Consider the following 15,629-nt stretch of genomic DNA (forward strand, 5'->3'; position numbering starts at 1 on the left):
GATCAGGTTCCCCCTGGGTCTGGAAATCATTTGAATGCCGTTCGTGGTGTTTGAATGAACTAATACAACTTTCTCGTAATAACCATAGAGCGCACGTTTTTTGAGACATGACTCAGTGCACCCGAGCTGTGTGCGGTTTGCACCACTTATGAGACTAGCATTCAGCAATGGTAACATTTTGGGACGGTCGTGTCTCAGGATTTGGATGATTCACAGTGACTGTCACTGTAGGGAGGGCATTAAAGAGGTCAGCAGGCCTGGAGCCGTTGAGCTGATGAAAGGGCTATTCTGCTGGCATAACCAATGCAGCCGTCCTGAAAGAACTGATAGAGCAAGGAAAATAATTTGGGAAAGATGCAGACCTATGAACTCAAAGTGACCGGTCACTCATGTGCCAATGTAGCTTCTATATTGTTTTTATATGGCCCTTATCCATGCTAGCACCTGAGCATTTTCAACCAGGCTGGGATTTTCAGAGGTATCAAAGGGACTTAGGTCTTCCAGCCCCACTGAATATTGATAAGCAATCTAGATCTGTTGGCCCTGCCTGAGCATACCATGTGCTATCTATTTTCATGTGCAAGTCCTGTGCAAACTAATAGACATGTAATGCAAATACAGACGGCAGGATCAGCCTGACACAATGGATGAGACGGCAGATGTACCATGACCTGCAGCTTTGATCTTCCTTAGAAGGTGGAGTGTTTTATGGCAAGCTTGTCCCAAAGAACATGGTTAATGAAACTTCAGGGAGGATTTGATTTATTTTAAAAAGCTGTGCAGTTTGGAAACCATGCCCAAGGATTTCTGTAATGCCTACGATGAAGAGCCACAGAAGTCCAGCTCTGAACAGAGAGAGGTTCTTCCAAAATAAAAATAAAATTAACATGGGGAAATGATGAAAAAGAAAGAATAGATAAGCAGTGATATCGGTTCGGATCACTATTTGACAGGCATGTATTTGTTTGACGTTGGGAAGCTATAGGGTAAAACTGGGTAAAAGTAAAGACCTTCTTCATCATTTATGCTGATGGCATTTCTACAATGCCACAAGACAAGTGCGGTGCTGATTTGCAACCATTTGCACGCCCCGTTACACCGAGCGCGTTTCGTTCTTGTACGCAGCAAAGACTGGATTCTCTCCTGCTCGAAGGAATAAGCATCTCATCTTCTTGCAGCTTAAAAGAATGACTTCATGCTCTTCCAAGGACTTGGCGTAGGAAAATGCACAGCCTGTTTGCCAAGGCTTGAAGTGCTTCTCCTTTGGGTGGATTTGTGGTTGTACTGGTGTGCACGCAACCTCGCTCCCCTCGCCTTTGATCATGAATGCCCTTTCATAACGAAGGAGCTAACTACCTAAGGCGCTCCATTCAACCAGTGAATTGTGATGCATTAGATTCACTCTTCTTAACACTGGCTTTTATTTAAGGAAAAAAATTTTTAAAAAGCCTTTCAGGTTCCCTTCTGCCCTAGCCACTTCCTTTTACCTTGCTTCAACAATTTGTGAACAGTTGCCGGCGACCAAAAGTGGCTGCGAGCACAATACTGCGGTGTCTTGACCAGACAAGCTCTGAAAGAGGTAAATGTGGCTTAGCGATCCTCAACAAGGGTGCTACAGCACCCTGCGCTGCCTGGAGATCCTATCAAGGGTGCCGGGCTCTTGCTAGCCTGCTCAGGGTGCAAACCTGATTCACGTGATAAACCCAGAGGCTTCAAATGGGAATCCCAGGTGTTAAAACATCCCACCCTGAGTTTTGCAACAGATGAACTGCTGTTATAGTTTGGAGTCAAAAAAGGAGGGGAGGCCAAGGCTGGCATTTTCTCTGCATCTAAGAGGTTGACAGTGACTGGGTTCGAAGAGTGGGTTGGGGCAGCAGGCTGGGAAGGACATGGGTGTGAAGCAGGGGGTTCTGCAGAGTCACTCTGTAAGGGCAAGAGCTGCAAACTGGGCTGTCTGCAAATGCCCCAGCTCCCGCTTTGTGCCTGGGTGGTGGAAGGAGCTGTGGTGAGCATGGACTCCCCAGTGCTCTGCCAGCTCGAGCCCCATCCTCAGCCTGTCCCAGGGGAGGGCAGCTGTGCCTGCTTCTGCCTGCCCCCACCTGAGAAGCAGCTGCCCCTGCTGATCTCCACCCACCCCTGAGTCCTCCTAGCCCTGGGGGGCTTGCAGAGCAAGCTGCAGTGGGTGGAGGTGGCACAGGGCCCTGCAAAAATCCTGTGCCCCTGATGAGTGTGTGGGTGGGGGGAAACCAGCTGCCTCCCCTCCTGGCAAGGCTTCCCCTGCATCCCCAGTCTGGTCCCCTTTGCATCTCAGTCCAAGCCTTGCCTTTGACCCTCCTCTCCCGGGAGCTGCTTGCAGGCTCGGATGCTTCAGCTGCAGGCTGGCGCCCAAACTCCCTTGGCAGCTGGCACAAGGGGCTTTGTGCACTCCTCCTGCAGCCTCCCAGCACCTTAGGCTGTGCCGAGGACTTGGTGCGTGATCATTTGGTTGCAATTATTCCCTCCCCCCCTGTTCCTTTCCCCCCCTGTCTCCTCCCTCAGCCCCCTCCCCTTGCACCCTCCCCTCCTTTGGGGTATTATATTACGGCGTGAAGCAGCCCTGGATCCACAGTGCCTCTTGCCCACAGCCCGGGAGCACTGCCTCTCTCTTGCTGCTGCTCAAGATTAATTTTTTTTTCCTTTCCTTCTCGTTTCATCAGCAAAGAAGCAGCGGCTGCCAAGAGCTCTCTGCCTTGCTTGGCTAAAGGGTATAAATACCCTGGGGGGAGCTCCACGGGGATCAGTAGCAGCTGCTGAGACCAGAGCATTCATTGCCTCCACTGGGTCCTTTGCTGATCCTCTCTCTAGCTTTGAGAGATCTCCCCCCATCTCCTCCCCAGGCAGGAGCCACAACTTCTCGGGGACTCACAGAGGTAAGTGGAGGGTTGTGTGTGTGGTTGTCAGTGTGTGCCCCAGCCCCAGCTCAGTGTTGTGTTGCTCAGACATCACTGAATAACCTCTCTGTGGCTCACACTAGTGATGCTCCAGGTATAAATAGCTCGTGCAGGATTAGCAGCTGCCCTAACCTTGCCATGGATCTGGGTGGTATAACAGAGGGCTAGAAACCCACCAGCGAGTTGTCCACCTCTTAGCACCTACTGGAGGCTGTAGCAATCGCTCGCTGTTGATTGGTCATTTGTTGAAGCATCTAACCAATCATGTAGTCATCCTTTTACGCTTTTTTTAATATACAGGTAACTAACTGGATGAATTTGGCAGCACCCTGGGGTCCTAGCACAGTTAGGAGGTGTTTTTTAGCATGGCTTGGAGTAGCAAACTTTTCCAGTATTGCAGTTTGGGGGGTAGCAAGCTTTTCCAGTATTGCACTGGAGTGGGTATTATACTATACTGTACTATACTATACTACTTTAATGTAGAATAACAGAAGACGAGGGTTGGAAAGGACCTCAGGAGGTCACAGCTGGTCCAGCTTTTCCAGTATGGCACTGGAGTGGGTACTGTACTGTACTGTACTGTACTATACTATAGAATCAAAGATGAGGGTTGGAAAGGACTTCAGGAGCTCACATCTGGTCCAGTGGTTGTCACCCTTTTTTTGTACCAGGACCTATTTGTAAACATTGATGGTCAGTCCTGACCCACCCTGCAGTGTGCGGGGCAGGGGGTGGGTGGGTGGGGCAGGGGGTGGCCCCGAGCAGCCCCTTGCAGACTGGAGCTCTGCCGTCCTATAAGGGGAAAGCCACTGTTTCCCACATTTGTCTCCTTTAAAGGAGAAACCATTTCTGAAGTTTGCTGATCCATTTTAAAAGTGTGTTTGCAAACTTGTCATATATTCTTGTGACCCACGGGTTGAGAAATGCTGATCTAGTCCAGCCCCCTGCGCAAAGCAGGACCACCCCCAAGTAGATCATCCCAAAGCTTTGTCTAGGTAGGTGTTCAAAACCTAGAAGGATAGAGACTCCACAACCTCTCTGGGTAACCTGTTTCAGTGTTTTACTACCCTCCTAGTGAGACAGTTTTTCTTAATATCTAACCTCAACTTCCTTTGCTGCAACTTGAGACATTGCTTCTTGTTCTGTCGTCATATCAGCATAGAATAATGCATGGTGATGATGATGATATATCCAGAAGTTTACTCCAGGAATTTGCAGGTGGGGAGGTTTCATGTTGGGTTGTACAGATGCTCTGAGTTGCAGGATTTGTAATTTCACTCGGTATTTTCCTTTTTGGAAAAGGAAACCTCCGCACTTTTCTAAGCCTTAAATATGCCCGTGTTAGTTAAAAGTGACAGCCAAGGCTATATACCCAGAATATGCAGCAAGTGCAATGCTGGAATCCATCTGTGAGGATTAACAGCTCTGGTGGGCTGGTTTTGAAGTTGTGCTAAGTTAAGGCTTGAATTTCAATTACTGCACTGCTTGCTTTGCATAATATAGCAACACGTGTAATGTAATGTGGATGTATATCATCATACATAAGCAACCCATCCTAATCCGATAATTTAACTCGTGAACTTGTGGTCAATAGACATCAAGTATTATGCTCTGGAGAGGGCATCTATTCCACCCAGAAAGGCTGTGTGCCTCGAGTGGTAGGTTTTCAGCTCTCAGTGAAATCAGAAGACTTGCATTAGTGGAAGAAATAGCTTTCTATAAATAAGCTTTTCAAAGCCCATTTGAATTTGACCTCCTCAGATCTCAGGAAAAATAATGACTTTCCTTTGTCTCCAGTTATAATATATTTTGCATGAGAAGCCTTCATGTCTGGACATTCGGGAGTCAGTTTCTGCCGACTCACTGCTTTCTGATCTGTTCCAGATGTGAGCATGGCATTGATACCATTAGCCTTGCTGCATTTCAAACAAGGCCCCAGGAACGCTTCCCTGAGCCCCCTCAAACAAAAGCAAAGTGTATTCAGCTGCCTATCCAGTGGGAACGTCTTGCAAAAGTGTCGAGGTCCTTTCAAAGCAGCCTTCGTTGTAAAGGTTTTCCCAATGGGGGAGCTGGCACCGTGTGCAGCCGGGAGAGCATCTGGAGCTCCAGTTCTGCAGGGCACCAAGGCTGGCGAGATCACATGCACGGGGTCTTGGTGCTTAGCTGAGCTGGGGCTCGGTGAAAAGGAGCTTCATTTTGGGGAAGTTAAGGTCCAACTGCGGGCTTGATTCTCCGCTCTTTGCCCGCTCTGTTCCTTACTGGCATCAATAGGATTTCTGGGTATGCCAGGGGGGCTTTGGCCATAATCCAGCCACTGCTGGTGACCAGAAACGAGACAAGTTGAATCATATTGCCTAGCCCAAAGCTCTGTGTTTGCAACTAGCTTGTACCAGATCTAAAACAACTTCCATCCGCAGGAATTTAAGGCGTGAAGTACTTCCCAGGCTGTTCACAGTAGAAGGATGCCTCTTTTGGACAGTCAGTGCTGTGTCCTATTCGAGTCCAGGTGACATCTGGGAGCATGAAGTCTCGAGGTTGCAGTGTGAGCCTCAGGGGAGTTCAGTTGAAATCTTAGCTGCTTCTCCTATTATTTCATGCCAGTTTTCACGCCTATCATTTCAAGCCACAGATGGAGGCGGCCTACTGACCTTCTCCTAATATTTCATGCCATACAGAGAGGTGTGGTCAGCTGGGCAAAAGCTCGGGGCCAGAAGTCTCCAAGTACCTCACAATAAGCCAGGGGCCTGCATTGTCAAAATGGGCCATTGACTGCGTGCGCCTTGCATTTTTGGGTATCCAGCTGAAGACAATGGAGGCCTGATGTTTTGGCGATGCCAAGCACCCCCTGTTCTCCACAAACCAGACCCCAAGGCATCCTAAATCAGGGAATTTGGGGGATGTATGGTCCCCTAGCCCCTTGCTTTTGGTCACCCCATTTATAAAATGGCAACAGCAGCGCTCATCATGTGTGCATCCTCTGTTTCCGCTCATCCGAGTGTGCCCGCCTTAGGTGGGTGGATAGGTGGGACATTCACTTTGTTCCTTTACATAAGTAGGGTTGGCCAGAGAGGAGTCCCACTGAAGGGGTGCCAAGACTCACCCCTTTTTTAAATGAGATGAATGCTTCTATGGATGGGCATTCACAAAGGATGCAATGGGTAGTATTTATCAAGACCCCCCCCCTGCCTCTATAAGGGAAGGAGTGGAGCGGGGAGTAGAATCGAATACCCCATCCACTGACTTTAAAAGCAAGACTATTTCAAAGAGGTTCGACCGGGGAAAAAGGATAACGCTCTCAATTCATAAGCAAGATGCAGGAGAGGACGTCTTCAGAAATAATGAGCCATCCTGTACCCGGTATGGACAAGCTGCTGAAAAAAGCCCGGAGTGAAGTAGCCAAGGCTGCTGAAGACTTGACATGTCGACTCCACGGCATAGTAACACGCTGGAGATGTCTCTCCGCTGACAAATGTTACAGCTGATTTTTTAGGCTCTGCTCCTTCTGTAACTTCACTGTTTGTTTCCAGAGTGCGGTAGACTGGGCCCCTATTTAGAGAAGGGAGCGATTCCAGCTGCAGCATATGTTAGCTGTCTGTGTCTGCCCACCATACCTAAGGAGCGGGCAGCCTTTAAAAGTGCTCATAATAAATGGTCGCCTTGTCAATGCCCGTGGCACTGCCTCTATTTATAAATGCTTAGAGAAGTGTCTGAAAGTATGAATTGTTCCCTGAATTGGGTCAGACAGTCTACGAAAGTAACAGCTCAGCCTTCTTTTCACCTCCCCTCTCACCCTCCCGTAGCCAGTGAAGTCCGTTTTAGGCTCTTACTTTCTGGAGGGACTCGCCAGCGAACAATGCTGAGAAAAGGAGGAGGTTAAGACAATATTTCTCCCCCGGCAGCTGCGAGCCGTGACTTTGAGACTAGCAAGGGCGCACTTTGCTGCTATCCGGCCCCTAAGGCACTGAATAGGGAAGATGCTTGTGTGGTACAGTTGCCCTTTAAAGCAAGGCTATGTACTCAGTGAAGTCATTCAAAGGCACTTCCTTTTCATGAGCTTATTAAATGAAATTCCTTCCTAGCTTAATCGAAATGCAGGCCAAGTGCTTAGCGTTCTGCTTTGGAAGTTGGGTTGTCGATTATGCATTTATATTTGCAGTAGCACTGAGATGCCTGCATGGGGGATCTAGGCAATGCGCTCAGCGCTGCACACAGGGGCAAGGACAGCACGGACTGACCCCAGGCTCGATTCTCAGAGGTTCTCGCTGACTTTGACTGGTGTCGGGCATGCTAAGCACCTCTGGACCTAGTTATCGGCATCACAGTCCCTCCTTATCAGCATGATTTCATCCCTCCTTATCAGCTGCCTGCATGGTGACTGTCTTGCCGAGCTCCGTTTGCATTTGTACTGGAAAAGAAACACGTTCTGGATATGAATGTATAGCACGCTTCATGTTTTCCCTACCCCCAAAGCAATTCTGCTGTCTCCTATGGACATTTTGTAGGCGTAACTTGGCAGAAAGCAGAAATCCTCTGTTGCAAATATGTTTGACAGTAGCTTAGATGCTGGAAGCTCCCATGCTTTAAGACCTGGAAGCTACAACCGCATAGCTAGCATGGGGCTTGTCAGAGAGTCTTTGATTTAAAATAGCAAAATCTCCAGAAATGCATCATTCAAAGCAAACTTGGAGGGCTTGTTCGGGTCCATACGGCTACTATGCAAGAGGAGGCTTAAAAGTCCAGGCTAAAGGGCGCTAAAGGAGAGATGTCCCCTGGAGTGATCACCCTGAAAACCTCTGGTTGAAGAGCAGCTGTGATCCCAGGTTGCAGGTCACTTGCTGTTCTCTGTATGGGAGTTCATTTTGCTTTCCTCTTCCTCCCAGACATGCAACAGGAAAGGCCCATTGGTTGCAAGCGTGGCCTTGGGAATACGATAGTCCTATCAGCTTTGTTCTGCAGCGTGCATATGGAAACCCTGGCACATAGGCTTGCTATTTGGGATCAGAGCCACATTGTGCAAAATACTGTAGAAACAAGTGGGAAGAGACAGGCCCTGCCCTGCATAGTTTCAGCTGTATAAGTCTAGCCAAAGGCATTCGGGGTCACTCATGGATTATTAATGGTGATTGCTGGAGAAGGGGGTGGAATTGCTTGGAAATAACTGTGCTTTTCAGGTGAGGCCATGGAGTCTAGCAAAAAGTACATCCAAACTCAGGACTACTGCCCAGCCCTGGTTTGCCCATCCCATGAAAGGCAGACTGAGCGTGTGCTGGAGTGGTTCAGATTGTAGCCGAGGAGAGGAAATCCACTGTGCTCGTCTCTTAATCTGCAATAACTCATGCAGCTGGCTGCCCTTCTCTCCCAGCTCAGCGGTGTGACCGCGTCAGTGAGAACACCCCAGTGCGTCACTGGAGACGGGAATCTCGATTGCTCTGATCTTACGATGACATTTTATATAAACAGCCACAAATTCTGGGAGCTGGCAGCCGTCTCTGCCGGCATCTATTGGCAGGCCAGGGTCTCTGCAATAACGTAGCTTGCGTCTGACCTCTGATTTTGGCTCAGCGGGAAGCTTGCTTTTTCCCTTTTATTAATATCCCTTCTCCTGTAATGACAACCTTTGGAAGAAGCAAAGGATCATTTTTCCTTCTGCATTTATGAGAAAGCACAGCTTGGAATCGGGAGATTTTAAGAGCCCTGGACAATAAAGGATGGCCATTGTGACTTCCAGTGTCAGTGGAGAAAGCCCAAAGGAGGAATTGAGTATTTGCACTGGTATTCAGTATTGTTTCCTAGGAACAATTCTTGGCTGCCCTGGCTGTTCTCCTTCTTAAGACAGTGCTGTTCACGTGTGCAATTCTCTCCAGATGCCTCATGTGCAAGGCGCTGGCAAAGGGGGTCACAAGAGGGACACGGATGCTGGCGGCTTTCCCTGCCTGCCCCGTGGAGTGGCTTCAGTTTTAAAGTAGGTCTTATCCCCTTGGAAAAAGGGGATGTTTGCAACCAAAGGACCATTCATGTTACACATCTAGGAGGAAGGGGAAAGCGAAGCGACGTGCACACCTAGGCAGAAAAGGTTGATCATATAAACTTCATATGCAAGGGCACGTCTAATGAGCTCCTGCAGCCACTCGGGTTGCACTTTCCCTGGCACATGAGAGATATCCTCAATGCTTACTTTACAAGCTGCGTGGTGGGTAGGGAATAGCATCTTGTCTTGTTCCTGCGATGTGATAAATATTGAGGTTTGTTGGTTCCTTCTGATGCATCCATTTCTCCATAGGTAGGAGGATAAATAATTGGTTTTAACCTTCAGATTGATATCGCTCCTTTGCTGTGCACGGATCTGAATGCAAGCCTCCATGCAGGCCTGGAGATTAGGGAATATATAAACCTAGCATGATTTTGACTGACTGTTTCCTCCCTGAATTATAGATCCATCTAGAGCAACAGAGCCTTCAAGAAAACCAGACGGTGTCATCTTCAGCTTGATTTCCATTGAGTAGAGAATGGCTGTGAGCCCTGCCCGCTCTTGGACCGTTCCTTTGGGATGCTTGCTGATTCTGATGCATGAAGCTCATTGTTTCATCTTGCCCAATGCTACTTACCTGGAGAGCCTCCTGAGCAGGTACCAGGATGAGGAGCCTCGCTCCAGAGCCAAGAGGAGCATCCCATGGTCGGACAGAGAGGAGATTTTGATGCTCCACAACAAACTGAGGGGCCAGGTCTACCCTTCAGCCTCCAATATGGAGTACATGGTGAGTCCAGCAGCAGGTGCCAAAGGTTGACTTTTTCCGTTTTTCTTTTGGTCAAAGGCCCATCACAAATTCCACTATGATAAGCTTTTTTTTTTTTTAATTTATATTTTTTATTAAGCTTTCTGGTGGCTTTGGGGATTTGCATGCTAAGCTCATGGCAAAAGGGTTGAGAGTTCAAGGCTGGGTGTGGGCTCCTGGTGGCTCTGAAGAATTTTTTTAGGCTAGATATCAGGAAAAACTAGATATTAGTAAGGGTGGCCAAAATTTGGAATGGGCTCCCGAGGGAGGTGGTGCTCTCCCCTACCTTGGGGGTCTTTAAGAGGAGTCTGGATATGCACCTGGCTGGGGTCATCTGTTCCTAGCGCTCTTTCCTGCCTAGGCAGCGGGTCGGACTCAATGATCAACTGAGGTCCCTGCCAACCCTAACATCTATGAATGATGCTTTCGGCTATTGAATTGTTTTGGCTGGAAAGGCCGCTTAATGGGGCAACTAGCCCATGCCACTGCATAGTTTCAGGACTGATTTCATTATTCGTAAAACATCTCTAAGACTGTGTAGTCTAGCCCTGAATATCTCCAGCGATGGTTATTCCACACCTTCCTCTGGCAAGTTGTTCCCTTACCTAAATGTCATCAAAGTATCTAATTTCCCCTCGTATTTAGCCTACCTTCTCCCTGTCCGTTATGACCGGCGTTGTGGAATGCCACGGGCTGGACAAAGCAACCGCATGAGTGATCTTGCAAGTGTTTGCTTAGTTTACCTAGTGTAATCCATCCTTTACTGGGCTTCTTGGATTGCACGAGTTACTGCCCGGTATCTCTGGCGATGTGCTGACACCCCTCTCCTTTCTCGCTGTCGTCAGTGAGAGTGGAGGGTACGCTGCACCTCGGCGAGGCGTTCAGCCTCTTGGAGCTTCAGGGCTGCAATGAATAATGGGCTAGACCCATTTTGTAGACATGAAGTAGCGAGTGAGGTTTGCTCTTTGACTTCAAAGAACCGGACAATGTGGATTCCCACGTCAGAGACAGACACTGAGAAGTCCGTATATTAAGTCTATAGTTAGCAGTAATTAGTAAAAAAAAAAAAAAAGTCTATAGTTAGCAATAAATAGTAAAAAAAAACAACAAATACATGCTGACCACTGAGCTTTCACACAGTGCTATAGGCCTTACCTGGAGTTATTTTTAGTATCTCTTCAAAATATCGTGCAATCGGGAAACAATGTTGGATAACCTTTTTTATGCACAATATTTTCCATGTGAATGTTGTTAGTGCAGAAGGAGCTCTGGTTTGACAAGCTGTCCCCTACCGATTGGTTGTGCAAGCCAAGTAATATCAGCGGCTCCTTTTATGAATACCACTTTTCCCATTGAACCGAGCGCCACAAATAGGAAGATCTGTCTTTTATAATACAAAGGGGACAAAAAGCTTAAGGATGAAGAGAGCAATGAGGAAGGATATATCGTTCCAGCTCTTCAGTGCAGTCGGTATTCAGGGAGCCAGGCTCTAGCTATAAGTCATCCTGAATTTGTCAGTGCAAGGGAATGGATATGCCTTTCTAAGAATTGTTATTTTGTACCTGTATTATTTAGTAGGCTGTGATCCTGTCCTTGCAGGCTGCCCATAATGTGCTGCGAGGGAAGACGTGGCTTGATTAATTCCAAGAAAGTAAACACAAAGCAGTGCAAGAAAGCCCAACGTGTTTTCGTTGGCTTTAAGGATCTAAGAGAGCTGCAGTTGTGGAGTGTTTTCTGCCTGGCTTCTATTGACTTGTGCTACTTCATGTTTGTCTTTGCTTTTCTAGTGGTTTTATGGGAGATTTAGGGCAAATGAAAGAGCCTTGTATTCTGTGAAAGCAAAGTTGAGTATAACATGGTGCTGTTTGGAAGGGCTATAATCAGTCTTTCATGTGTTCATGTTTACCTAATATTACTTGGAAACGCTTGCGCACATGAATTTCACTTTAATCTTTTGTTTTAAAAGAGGACACTTATCAGCCTGAATATTAAGAGGATGGGCTGTTTTTTAGCACTCCAGAGAAACGGAGGGGAAAATGGTTTTGGGTAGCAAACAGTTCCCGGGAGAAGATCTGATGCTAACGTGATACGTAAGCACAACGTGTGCTCTTGGCTAGCAGTCTTCAAGTGCTGGCTGTGAAAGCCCATTACCCCACGTCCATTGCTGATGTACTTACATGACTTAAATTTGCACAGGGGAACGAATGTTTTTTTAAGGAACTGGAGAGATCAATCTGCTGCATCACGAGCTTTGGAAGAAATAATAGCGTACCGAGTTTATGCCAACTTGGTTAAAAATGTATCCCAAGTTTTGTGACACAGCTGTATGCATGTTGAGCATCATTAGATAGCAGCATGCATTAATAGACAGCTTATAATTTATGTGCACCCTATAGCTACACACCTATATTTGAAACAAAAGAATAATGAAAGGAAAAATTATGAGGCGGGATTAATGGTTAATTGGAGAAAAAAAGAGACATTTAATGAAGAAGCCTTCTAGTATATGGAAGTTGTTTGCTTGACTATGTTAGGGTAATGGAGTTCAAGGCTAGTGGTGGTATTTAGTGCTAATGGAAAAAGCCCTCTCCTGGAGGCGTTGTTATAGGCCAGATGTGAATGGTGTACACATTCCTCAAGACAAAGCTGGCCAAATATAAAATTGTCTTAACCACCTCCACGGGCTTATTACGTGCACGTCCATTGTGTGTTTTCATTACAGAACAGTAGTAATGGTGATGGACCGAGGCCAAAACAAAACAAATCTCATGTCAAGAATGAATTTAGAGTGAAAAATAAGCCGCGGTTCCTAAGAAACCAGGGACCCTTCAGTTGGCTCAGTCAGCAGCAATGAAAATACCTGCCTTGGAGGACCTTGAAGTCAGATGTATTAAGTTGGTCTGTCTTCAGTGGAAATTACCAAAGGATGAATACATCACAAAACACAGGTTCTTAGAAGAAAAATATCTGTGGAGTTAGCCCATCTTTCTTCAAACACAGTGGCTTTCAAACTTTGGCGGGGTGGGGCTAAGGAATCACTGTTAACCTCCAAATTTCTTGTGGACTTCCTACCATGCCTTGTCATCAAACTTTTCACTGAAAAGGAAGGAGGCCAGGGCCCAATACTGATCCACAGACCACTTGCCATGGCCTTCTGCATGATGTGTGGTCTGCGACATACATTTGGGAACCGCTGCTCTAAGAGATTTCAGTGTGAGATGGTACAAATGCAGGGACTGTTATTACTCAGTGGGTCCAATAAGCTAGCCCTATAGTTGGAAAACTGTCCAAGCCTCTGCCCATAGGCTTCATTCCTGACTTCTCCTATGCCAGTTCCACGCGGTCTGTGAAATCATAATGCCAGGGTCGTGTGTCAGCTGGGGTCCTGCGTCCAGTTTTGGGCGCCGCACTTCGAGAAGGATGTGGAGAAGCTTGAGAGAGTCCAGAGAAGAGCCGCTCGTATGATTAGAGGGCTGAAGAGCAAGCCATACGAGGAAAGGCTGACAGATACAGGACTGTTCAGCCTAGAAAAGAGAAGACTTAGGGGGCAGGATTTGATGGCAGCTTGCAAATATATCACCGGAGAGCATCAGGGGATAGGTGATCAACTATTCACCAAAGCGCCCCAGGGGAAAACCAGGAGCAATGGTCATAAACACCTAGAAGAAGGTTTCAGACGGGATATAAGGAGAAACTTCTTCACAGTTCGTGTGACCGGACTCTGGAATAGCCTCCCAGCAGGGGCGGTGCAGGCACCTACCCAAGAGATCTCCAAAAGGAGACTGGATCCACACCTTGCTGGGGTTATTTGACCCCTGCAGTCTTTCCTGGCCAGAGCAAGGGGACTGGACCCTAGGGCTGGAAGGGACCTCGTGAAAGCACTGAACTTCTCTGAATCTGTGTCATAGTATATGCAAGAAGTGGGGTAGCGTGGGAGTAACAGAAGTGTTATTACTTGTGTGATCTAAACAGCTTTCTAGCTGTAGGGCTAGCTTTAAGAAAGTTAATACATCTATGCCTAATTATTCATGTTCCTATTGCATTCGCACCTCTAAATTGCAATACGGGGTAGGTAAATTACATTTATGTTTTGTGTGCCCTGCACTGCCTTCAAAAATGACCTCAAATACTAAGAAGTAACACAAAAGAGATGGTGTTAAATCCCTTTATCACACTGATTACCACCACCTTCTATACTGTCTACTATAGAGTATCATCACATGGATGACTAGTATGCTGACACAAGATATGTGCTTATGTCATGACCCTATCTGCTGCTACGGTGTTTCGAACATCTGAATGTGGGGGGAAAATAAAAGAACAAAACAGGAAAACTCATGATGCTGATTAGAGCCAATTAACGTCTTCCAAATTGCTTAACGCAGACTCTGCGAGATGGCCAAGGAGTGAATTGAAATGAGAGGAATGTAGATGCTTAATATAGATCCCATTTTAATACTGTGCTGAGAGATTACATCGAATATTGGCATTATAAGAGTTCAGGAGAAAGCCACGAAGAGAGCCTGAAATCTATTTTGTCCGTATATTTATTGCATCTGAAGTGTTTCCAGTCCCCTGACCACATAAAAGTCGGTGCGAGAGGCAAGAAGCAAACAACAGTTCTAATTTAAACGGCATGGCTTTGTAATCTGATGCCTGCAGAAAACAGCCGCTTTCCCAATTAAAGACCAAAAAAAAAATAAGAAAAAAGCTCTTTCCATTCATTCACTGAGTGACTTTGGTCTGTGTTCATTGGCTTCATCCATAGGCGTCAGCGGAGGATGTAGCGCGTATGTTCATGTCAACTTCCATTTACTTGTTTGTTGCTCATAAGGTGTCTGCACTAAATTAGGAGACTTGGGACGTCTGCCTGTGAGAGCTGTAGATGCAGCCCTTGCTCCGAGCACAGCAGTGGGAAGCTGTCGAAGGGGCAGGGAAGATAAAGGTCATGGTTTTTATGTCATCTTTGTCATTGTCCAGTGGAACTTGTTGCTTGAAGAAGGCTGCCTGTCTTCAACTAGATAGTTGAAGAGACTGCTTGTCTTCTGGGAAAGATGTTGGAAAGCTCTGCTGGTAGGTTAGTTAGCAATTTTAGGGGAAAATGTTTGTCTTTCAGAGCCTAGGCAGTGTGAATTTCCAATAGGGAGCAATCTCACATTGGCTCCAGATGGACTGGGTAGGAACTAGTAGGTCTTGGACAGTATGATTCACTTTATTTATAGACATATGCAGAAATCCCAGTAAAAACATCCCCCCAGGATGTTTATGAAACAGCAGGGCTGTCGGTGCTTGAACAATGTGCATACTATTTCATGTCATAACACTCAGGGCCACGTTAGCAACTCAGGCCTAGAAGTGATGCAGCATCTCCCCACTACAGTGGCCAACCCTGAAAACCAGGGCTGTTTTGTGCTGTGACTCATGCATGGTTTCCATTTTATGCAGTGGGGTGGGAGGGCATTATGGGAAATTTACTGCTAGATTAGAGCACTGCAGCACACTGCACAAGGCAATAATAGGCTGGGGGCTTGACTTCATTGTCAGAGCTTCCTTGGTTCTGTCGATTGATTCCTGGTCTTAGGGAGCTTGCAAGATAAGTTGGGAGAGGCCTGAAAGGATTGGCAAATTGACTGGTTCTTCCTCCCTTCTTCTCTTCCCTAGACGTGGGATGATGAGCTGGAGAGATCTGCTGAGGCTTGGGCTCATGAATGCATCTGGGACCATGGACCTGCCAACCTCCTCCCATCCATTGGTCAGAACTTGGCAGTTCATTGGGGCAGGTAAGAGCTGGAAAGCTGGAGACGAATGCTAGCGGTGCCCTCGTAGGTCTCCCTCCGGTGCTCGGACCTTTCTGAGATTTGCCTCGTTGATATTTAATGAGATCTTGACTAATGGGAGCAAAGCCCGGGAGGAGCCGTTGCTGTTT

At 47.0% G+C, this 15,629-nt stretch overlaps 1 protein-coding gene across 1 annotated transcript in view; it reads left to right on the plus strand.

The window, feature by feature from the left end:
- The first annotated feature begins 2,619 nt into the window (after positions 1 to 2,619).
- The window catches only part of CRISPLD2 (cysteine rich secretory protein LCCL domain containing 2), a 34,767-nt gene continuing 21,757 nt past the window's right edge, over positions 2,620 to 15,629 (plus strand). Inside the window, exons 1-3 of the mRNA XM_006022744.3 lie at positions 2,620 to 2,909; positions 9,363 to 9,685; positions 15,365 to 15,483. Coding sequence (XP_006022806.1) covers positions 9,437 to 9,685; positions 15,365 to 15,483 — 368 coding nt within the window. The 5' untranslated portion in view covers positions 2,620 to 2,909; positions 9,363 to 9,436. The remainder of the gene's footprint in view (positions 2,910 to 9,362; positions 9,686 to 15,364; positions 15,484 to 15,629) is intronic.

The sequence above is a fragment of the Alligator sinensis genome, unplaced genomic scaffold (genome assembly GCF_000455745.1).
Source record: "Alligator sinensis unplaced genomic scaffold, ASM45574v1 scaffold228_1, whole genome shotgun sequence".
Lineage (NCBI taxonomy): Eukaryota > Metazoa > Chordata > Crocodylia > Alligatoridae > Alligator > Alligator sinensis.